At 38.2% G+C, this 9,801-nt stretch overlaps 1 protein-coding gene across 1 annotated transcript in view; it reads left to right on the top strand.

Annotated features, from left to right (window-relative positions):
- Positions 1–9,577, top strand: part of BICC1 (BicC family RNA binding protein 1) — a 246,719-nt gene extending 237,142 nt beyond the window's left edge. Inside the window, exons 19-20 of the mRNA XM_081823106.1 lie at positions 1,349–1,448; positions 6,919–9,577. Coding sequence (XP_081679232.1) covers positions 1,349–1,448; positions 6,919–7,049 — 231 coding nt within the window. The 3' untranslated portion in view covers positions 7,050–9,577. The remainder of the gene's footprint in view (positions 1–1,348; positions 1,449–6,918) is intronic.
- Positions 9,578–9,801: the final 224 nt, after the last annotated feature.

The following is a 9,801-nucleotide window of genomic DNA, read 5'->3' as shown; positions in this document are numbered from 1 at the left end:
ACTGCCTTTATTGAATATATATTAGCTAGAGCAGGGGTCAGCAAACTGTGGCCTGCAAACCTGCCTGTAAATAAAGTTTTATTGAAACACAGCCACACTCATTCATTTACATATTGTCTATGGCTGCTTTCAAGCTAAAATAGCAGAGTCGAATAGTTGCAACAGAGATAATTTGGCCCACTGAGCTTAAAATATTTACTCTCTTGCCCTTTAAAGAGAGAGGATCCCTAAAATAGAGAATCTCTATTTAATTGAATTTCTAAAAACACATCTTTAGACATGATAAGTGAAAAGGTTTTCTAAGATTTGGATATACCTTCAAAATGAAAACAGAATATCTCAATTTCTATATAATTTGAATGAAAGTATAAATTCGGTTGTTTCTTTCATGTAGGATATTTTCTAATGCTCAGCTATCACTTAACAAGAATTCCCCATTAAGTGACCTTGTGGGATTCAGTTTATTGTAAGCAAGTTGAATATTTAGCCACTTTCACAGATGATATGTCTACATACATAATTACTAACCATAGCTGTCCGTTATTTTATGCCTTTGGTGAGCCTATTGCTTTATATCTCCAATCACTTTTAATGCCCACTGGAGCCCTGTAAGGTGCAGCATTGTCAACCCGAAGTGCCCACAGCTAGTAATGGCAGGGGCAGGATAGAGAGCCAACACCCTCTGGCTTCAGAGCTCATGACCTTTCTGTTCCTCCACACGGTCTTAAGAGGAGGGGTGGGATTCTTGAGCTACGTCCCTCCACACTCTGTTGCTGATGCCAGAGAGGGCACTTATATTGTTCCTGGAAATACCTCTTATATGCCACTGTTGGAGATAATTTGCCGGGCTGAGCCAAGTGAACCATGTGTCTGATGTAACCTAGGAATTCTTCTCTCATTCTTATGAAGAACACAGTGGAGGATACCAGATATGGTATTATTCAATTTCATTTTATAGAGCTATACTTAACCAATTCAGAATCCAAAGCTAAGAAATATTTTCTCTCTTCTGGACAGGTATGTATTCTTCCTTTTATCAGTTCCCCAGAACTGTAGAATTTGTGCTTCCCTTTTTGCTCTGGCTGCCAGAATGCTAAGACCTAAATATTTAATCTCAGTTGCAGTAAATAACTGGCTTAGCCGAAGTCTTATGCCAGAGTCATCACTTTAATTTCACCACCTTTATCACTTAGCCCTTGTCCCCTCGGTTTGTGACACCACCGTTCCTTTTTGGAAGTAGGCAGAGCATAATTAGTAGATGGAATATGTGTAATAATGAGTTGAACTTTTAGTGAGCAAGAAAATAAGTGCTTAATGTATTGGTTATAGATTACTTTTTCACCCACAGATCGATCTTCAAACATTCCTCACTCTCACAGATCAGGATCTGAAGGAGCTGGGAATTACGACTTTTGGTGCCAGGAGGAAAATGCTGCTTGCAATCTCAGGTGAATATAAATGCTCATACTCTTATTTTAAAACCTGAATAACCTCTGCCAGTGGCCTCAGCCAGTGGGGCTGGTTCTGTCCATCAACCACTTGCTTACTATGCTGGCACCATGTGGTTGTGGTTCTAGACTGTTTTCCCACTAACAGTGTGACAAATGCTGAGAACATCCCTACTGCTCCTTCATCAAGGCATTGCCTGAAAACCTGCCTTGACAATGTTGTTCTTTAAAACCAATCTCTTCAGAAAGATCTAACCAAAATGGCCCTTGGCAGAACACAAGAATGGGTGAGAGGTGGAATTCTCCTTTTTGTGGCTGTGTTAAGCAATAATCATTGGGTTAGTGAATAATTATTTTGGATTGGCTGTCATGTTTCCAGCTGCATGTATCCTTGTATGCCAACTGAGATCATTGCACCAGGGAAGAAGAGAATGATCCTTGGTATAGCTGGAATCTGGCACTATTGTCTTGCTTTTAAATTTTTCCCAAACTCTTAATAGAATTTGTGAGTCACAGAAGGGTGTATCCTGAGTGTAGTTACAGAATGAAGGAAAATAATGTTGTCTGTCTCCCAGACCACCTTTTTTGTGTGTCTGTTGTATATTCTATGTATTAGAAAATGCTCTTATGTGTATTTCCTGAGTACCTGCCATTTAAGAGGAATTAAGCTGGATGGTGAGTCAGGAATCTGCAAATGCATAACCGTGTACCTCAAAAAGGTGTAGAGAGAAATATGAGGAAGATATCAGGGGCAAAAAAAAAAAATGAGGTTACTTTTTGAAGAAGTTCTGATGAAGTTCATTAATGTCGACGTTATATGTGTGCCAGTTTCTCAAAGACAGAGACACCAAGGGCAGAAGCCCAGTGTCAGGGGTGGTGGGAAAATGACTTTGCCTTTTCGAAACATGGATTTTTGCAGGCTGTGCCTTTATGAGGCCAGCAGAGGCATCCAGCCAGTGCAAGTCCTTTCCAAACAGCATTCACTGAGCAGATCAGCAAATAAAATGAAAACCTCAGTGGTTTTCCATTTTATTTTAGCCCGAGATTGCATCCCCCTCCCAACTCCCTCAGGAAATCTTATATATAAGATATATATACTACCTGAAGCACATACAAGCAAAGCAGCTTTGAAATAAGGGTGGAAATGCAGCCGTTGAGCGGCCTGTTAGGGTCCTCCGTGGATAGAGTCCTGCAGGTCAGTTTGAGAAGTCTTCTCCCGAACTGTGTACCCAACTGGTTGCATTAATGAAATGCCACAGGGCAGATGCTTTTTCTTGTTTGTTCATAAGATCAGCTTGGTATAGTAGAAAGAGCACTATATTCACATAAGGAGATCTGAGCTTTGCCTCTGCCAAGTCATTAGTCCTTGGGTGAGTTTCCAAACCTCGTTTGGTTTTAGTTTCTTAACCATGAAGGTGGGTTGTAATAGATAATTGTGTAAGGTTACCTTCCATTTCTAAGGTCTGTCCTTCCCAGCGCTGTGTCATCAGGTGTAGTGAAAATAACCTACAGTTTTAACAGTGTATATGATTAGCGATACACTCTTTTGTTCTTTCTTTTTTTACAACCTGTGGCTATAGGTTTTCAATTTGTTTACTCTGAAGCTCAGCCCTAAAGTGCTATTTATTTCTAGACCCAATTAACTTTATATATGTTCACATTCTTTTATTAATTTAAAAAAGAAATTAATATACTACTTGAAACTTGATTAATTCACACAGTCACCGAGCCTATAGTGTAAAAATATGCTTGTGGGCCAGCACATTTATACCAGAGAAGTTTATGTTCTAGAATTATTCACTAGAGAATCATGGAATGTAAGGGACCATATAATGAAAATTCTTTCTTTGTGCACCCAAACTTTGTAAAGCTCCCAGCAACAAGCAGGTATTTCTAAATCATTGGGGCCTTTATTCTGGAACACATTTGTGATATATTTCAGATGAGTTTTGGGGAGTAGAGTGGGAAACAGGAGGGGTTTTGAATCTTCTTTTTTTTTTCTCCTCAGTGTGGTTCTGTAGACCACCTCTCTCAATGGGGTTCACAGGTCTTCTTGCTTTTAAAGGAAATTAGAGGCTTTGAATAGATGCCTTATGAATGTTCTCTGCACAGTGTGAAGTATTTGATTATTTTAAAGATGATTTTGCCTTACTTTGTTGAGCATATTTGTTTGAACCTGGTAAATTGTTTTCTCTGCAAGTAATAAGTTTATATTGAGAAACCCTTTGTCAAAAAGCTTCTTTTTCCAATTCAACTCATCTGATAACAAAGACATCCATTTCTAGTCTCAGAACATTCCATTTCAGGGATAGATACAGGATAGTTGGGCAGCTTTTACTCACGTTTGTCTTGTGGTTACATAGTTTGGTTAGACACAGACTTTGCTCAAAATTCCTTTCTAAAATTGTATAGATTTTTAATTTGTGATCAGGGTCATTCTTTCATTGTAAGGTTTTATTCTGTTTTTAATCTTGGGCCAGAAGACATTTCTTTTAATGTCATAGAAGGAGAGGGGATTTGTCTCTAGTAGAGATGGATCAGAGGAAAAAAAATGGTCTTTTTTTAAAAATTCTTTGATTTCTCTCCGAGTATTTTATTTTAGTGAGTGGTTAACTAAATGTACAGGGACAAGGTAAAAGGGACTCTAGCATCCTGTTGACAGGCTTCCCACCACGGCCTCAGGTAGATCTAACATTTCCCGACCTATTCTTTTAGTTTGTGACTCTGTTCAGACCCGCAACAAGATCCTGAGAGCTGCCAGGATTGTGTGAACCTTGGAATTTCAAAGAAAAAGGTTGGTATTTTCCCAAACTATCTCTTAGGTTTACTTGAAAAAAATCAGAAGGGAGTTTGCTTTTTAATGTAAAAAACAACAACAAAAATTAAAGTCTCTTCAGTAGGACTTGATCTTTGATAATCTCTAGATTTAGCTCTGTTTCACATTTGGAAATATATACCTTAGAAATTATTTCTTTAGGGAATGGACGAATTCCTTCATGGTCATTTTATTCTCTCAAAAGTCTAGTTCATGTGACTTTTCAGAACAAAGTTTTCAATGTCTTTTTTAAAAACGTGTCTTCAGTGGCCCAATTTCTTCATGTGCTCGATTGTACATGTTACGTGTGCTAGGGGGGGACTGGTGTTTCACCTGCTCATTCCTTTTCCTTCTCTATAGTATGGGAATGTTCTCCTGGTTCATGGGTTGTTCGCTCATGAGATAATGGAGGCCAAAGACAGTCTTCTAACTAGAATGTGATAAAACTTTCCCAGGCCGTGTACTTTTAAGGGGATTCATTTATTCTTAAGTCTCCTATAGTTGCCTTTAAATACATTAAATTCTGTCTTGATTTCTGAATCTGTTTTTTAAACAAGATACATATGTTCAACTTTTAGTAGGAATGTCATGGTTACAGTGTTTCTGCAGAAATTTGAAGGTAGCCATCTATAAGCATGCCTGCATATATCTTGCTCATACGGATATCTTCCTTGCTTCTCCAGAGTTCTAAAGCTATGTTTCTCTGTTTAAAAAATAAATTTGGTATCGTAAAATCTGAAGTACAGCTCTATTGTCTGGCATACTTGAAACTACCGATTTTTAAAATTTGTCTTCCTGATGCCCCAGTTGGTCTTCTTTATTCAATGGATGGACCACTGGAGCCGAGGGCCCAGGATATGGACCTTTGTGTAGGCAGATAGAGTTTCAGCCTGTCGCTTAAAAGCTGTGTGGACATTGTCTGTTTTTAAAACTCAATTTTCTTTCTTATCTAAAATGGAGGATAGTGTGTGCCTGGGTGGCTTGGTCGGTTACGCATCTGCCTTAGGCTCAGGTCATGATCCCAGAGTCCTGGGATCGAGTCCCACGTCGGGCTCCCTGCTCAGAAGGGGAGTCTGCTTCTCTGCCCCTCCCCTGGCTCATGCTCTCTCTCTCACTCTCAAATAAATAAAATATTTAAAAAATATATAAATAAATAAAATGGAGAATAGTGATATCATTTACTCCTTAAGGAGGCTTAAATAGGACAAAACAAATTGTAAAGTGCTTCTGTTTAATAAGCACCACTAAGTCACTTTTTTTTGTTCCCCCGAAGACCTAACTGTGAATAAAAGAGAGATATCTCCACTCTTGCATCACCCCTGTGGGGCAGACATTTACATTTTGGAAGGCAGTGGGGTGAAATATTAAGGGTGTTGGTTCATCTTCCAGAACTTGGGAGATCAGTGCACATCTGGCCATATGGCTGTCCTGAGCCACCCGTGGCCGGTGCCCTGCCACTTGAGTCTGTTGTCCTGAGCCCCAGCATCAGTGTAGCCATCCATACCTGGCAGTGCAACTTCAGAATTGGAAAGGGGATTGTACCTGTGCGGGGTTGAAAAGTTCTGAGTACTGTGCAAATGCATGTGCGGGATCACTGGCTCCACTCCCTTTAAAAAAAAAAAAAAGAAAGAAAAGACAACTTTAATCACATCAACTATATCCCATTATTTGATACTTGGGTTTGGTGGCTATTGGAACCCTGATTTCCAGAGTAGGACAGTTCTCTTTACTGGTATGAGTTCATTAGCAAGAGTTAAATCACTTGGTTTGAGGATTTGTAAATATATGCGGTGGGGGCAGGGGGTTGTTGCATAGTGATAAACAAGGTACTTCAGTTAATTTTTTACCTTTCTGGTTAGTAATTTCTAGTTGGTGAAAGGCAAAATCAGTTGTTTTTCTCAGTACTCTGGTTTCTTTAAAATTAAAGCATCTTAGTTTTTTCCTAAGAACTTGAATTCAAGTATAAGTTGTTTTCAGTTATAATAATTTACTAAACTGTTGCTATTTTTACTAAGTTGATTTTTTTATTCAAAGGAAACTCCTGCTGATACAGTTCTTCACAGAACTCTTTCTGACTCCAGGAGCAGACGCATCATGAGTCAGGAGAGCCGTCAGGCTGTGGCTTAATGCTTCTGCGTGCTCCTCCGTTATTCCCGTGTTTCTGTGTGGGGTCTTCTTTTCATGTCTGACCTCAGTGATTTCATGACTGCTGTGTTTGACATGGATGAGTTCAGTAGCTGTAATGATTTTCTGTGTCATTGGTAAAACATCCTCTCATATGCCTTTCACCAGCTTTGATGGCCCCCCTCCCTTTGCCTCTGCAGTGACATTTGGGATAGTTCAAACTGTTTAATTTGTATATCAGGAGTACAGAGGGTTCTGAGAATGACATATCTCCCAGGTAGTCTACAAACTGCAGTAAAAACGATTTGCTGTCCTTGGTTCTCTCACTACCAACGTGCTCCACTTAATATCAGACTTTCTAGCACTTCAGAAATGTCTTGACCGGCAACTAAAACTTTTCCTTTTGCTACCAGAGTTGACTTTCCCTCCAAAACCCTCCTATGTCACCATTTTCTGAGCTCTCCTGCCATGTCCTGCAGATTAGACAACTTCGCCACTGAGCTCCTAACAATTCTCTCTTTCTCTCTCTAGAACTAAATAAAAATCGAAGAAAGCTTTTTGAACCACCAAGTGCACGCACCTCTTTCCTGGAAGGCGGAGCAAGTGGGAGGCTACCCCGTCAGTATCCCTCACACATTGCTAGTGTCAGTGGCCGCTGGTAGCAACACCTACCCTCCCGCATGCGCCCGCCAGTCAAGTTGGACACAGGAGATCTGTGAACAGCCTTCACTGCACACCGTCCTCAGCACTCTGGGTGTCTGGTATCAGGACCAAAGCATCTTATTCACACCTGAACTTTGTGCCAAAAAGGGAGAAAAGAGAGAAGATGATCTTATGTCATCATACAGAAGGCCACATTTGGATGACTTTTTTTTTTTAATGGCAATCGGACAGAACTTGCAATCTGAGGGTAGGGCTTTATTTCCTGTTTTTATTTACCTAAATAACATATGCACTGATTTTTTACTTAAAATGAAGGATTAATTGACATCTGGGAGGCCAGAAAACTTAGAGGTTCTTTTGTTTGCTTGTTTTGTTTAGGGATTTGGGGATTTTTTTAAAAAATAATCAAAATGGAATTTACTGCTTTAAAATAATTATTGAGGTCTTTCAGCACTTTACACTTTCTAATATCTTGTCCTGTGGAAATTATCTCTCTTTCTCTCAATTTTCATGTCACCTGATGTATTGGTACAAATCAGATTTAGTTATACTTTTCTATCAAATTTTTATTTAAAATGGTACTGGATTATTAGTTTTGTGCAGAATATTCTGACTTTGAGAAATGTAAGTGACTCCCCCTTGGTTCTGGACCAGTTCTGTTCATTTATGTCAACATCCTAGAAATAATTAGCAATGAACCTATTTCACATAACAGGTGCAAAGAAAGACCAGATGGACTTTGCAATATTAACCCTTTGCAGTCATCATATTTAGCTGCTGCCTGTATTGCTAAAATGATTTTAATGGTTGTCTGAAAGCAAAGGGCTATTCTTTAGTATACTGCCACTAAAGGACACTTATTTATATCAAACTTTTATTTTTAGATATTATAAGCATACAGTACATAACTGATTAAATTGATATCTACTAGAGATTTATGGTAGAGAATGGACGGCATTCAATAACTGGAGCCCTAGATTGTCATTTTATTTAAAAAAAGACAAATAATCATCTGACAAGACAGCACTGTTGCCATTAAGAGGAGAAATAGATTACTATCCTTATCATGTACACTCTAGCTGTGCTCCATATGGTCACAGGACTTTAAAAACCATATCTGTCTGCTTGAAGTTGACTTGTGTTTGTTGGGAACAGAAAGGCTTTATTTGAGTTTCCAGGGTGACAGTTTATAAAAACAGCTGAGTTCCAAAGGAAGACCAAAAAAAACACTATTTTCCAAGTGACTAGACTCATTGTTACTATCTTATACTGTGAAAGTCCAAGAAATCAGGCAACATTGTTTCCTAGGTCTTTCTGTACATCTTATTATAGATTTATGAAGGGTTTTCAATCCATGAAGAAAATCACTAAGTGCCTCTCTTTCTTCAAGGCAATATTATTTCCAAGTGTATTAATTTGTTGGAAAACTTTCCCATAGGAAATGTTCTGAATTACCTGTACTGTAATGACTTATTTATGTTCAGTATTCAAGACTTTCTACATGGACATAAACCACTGTCGCACATTCTCAGCAGAAGGCATTACATCAGCATACATAACAATTGGGGACTTTGATACAAATGTGAGATTAGAAAGATTCGCCAGACATTTTTCCATGACTAAGTCTTACCGTTAAAGTAAAAAAAGAGTTGAAGAGAAATTTTGCACACAGAAAAAATTTCACTTTAAAAAATAATATGGTAACCTGGAAGGCATAGATAATGGGCCTGTCATAAAATTATATCAGTTATGAAGGCACGAAGGAGATGCCCATTCCTAAACTAAATCTTGCGTGCTTAGGTGTGAGAACCAAGTTGCTCCTTTTGCAAGTACAACAGAATCATCTTGTGCACATGTCCCATGTACACATATCGTCACCTGGAGCTCCCTGCCTTACATGGCTGTATGAACACATCATGCTCCACAGTCCGCACAGGGTAAGAATTCAGATTTGTTTCCTGTTCCACTCAGTGCTGTAAATTTCATTTCTTTAATAAGACCTTCCCAAATTAGGAAACAACAACAACAATCATTTAGAGCTCTTTCCCCAGCTCTCTATGATGCAGTTGTAACAGAAGATGGAATGAATTTGCAGTATTAAGTTGATACAGGTTTTATGAACAGTGCTTTGATACTATGCCAAAGAGAAAACTGTCCCAATTAAACTAGATTAAATAGGGTGGCTAAAAATAAATAAAAACACTGGAAATTACTTTTCTCATTTTCTCTTGATGCAATGAAGGGAATATGACACTACAGTATATGGTGTTGTCAGTGTTGTATGATGCACAAAATATTTGGATTATTTGAATAAATGTTAGTTTTTAATCAATCTGTGCCTTAATAGTGACCGGTTATCTGTAAATAGAGAACAGATACAGATTGTATTTTTGTGGGGATTTTTTTGTCCTTTTAGTGATTTTTTTTTTTAAATGAGAGATGGAATTAAGCATTGAAAATGGGAATTTTTTCTAAACTAATCAATTGTTATATGAAAAATAAATTTATATAACCCCTTTGTATTGCCCTTGCTAGATGAAATGTGTCTTTTTTTTTGAAAAAAAAATTTTTACATAAACTTATGCCTGTCTTTGTTTTCTAAGAAAACTCCTCTTATTTTTTGCCATTTTCAGCAGAATTGGAAGATGTCTCTGCAGTAGAATTGAGCGTGCATTCTCTCTCCTGTTGTTTTGCATTGGCCTCATATTCATTCAGAAGCTAAGGCACTTTATTTTAGCCAGTGAGTTCAGG

The sequence above is a fragment of the Leptonychotes weddellii genome, chromosome 6 (assembly GCF_054177405.1).
Source record: "Leptonychotes weddellii isolate Sample4059 chromosome 6, ASM5417740v2, whole genome shotgun sequence".
Classification (NCBI taxonomy): Eukaryota; Metazoa; Chordata; class Mammalia; order Carnivora; family Phocidae; genus Leptonychotes; species Leptonychotes weddellii.
The sequence above is the reverse complement of the archived record's forward strand: the minus strand, read 5'-3'. Positions and strand labels throughout refer to the sequence as shown.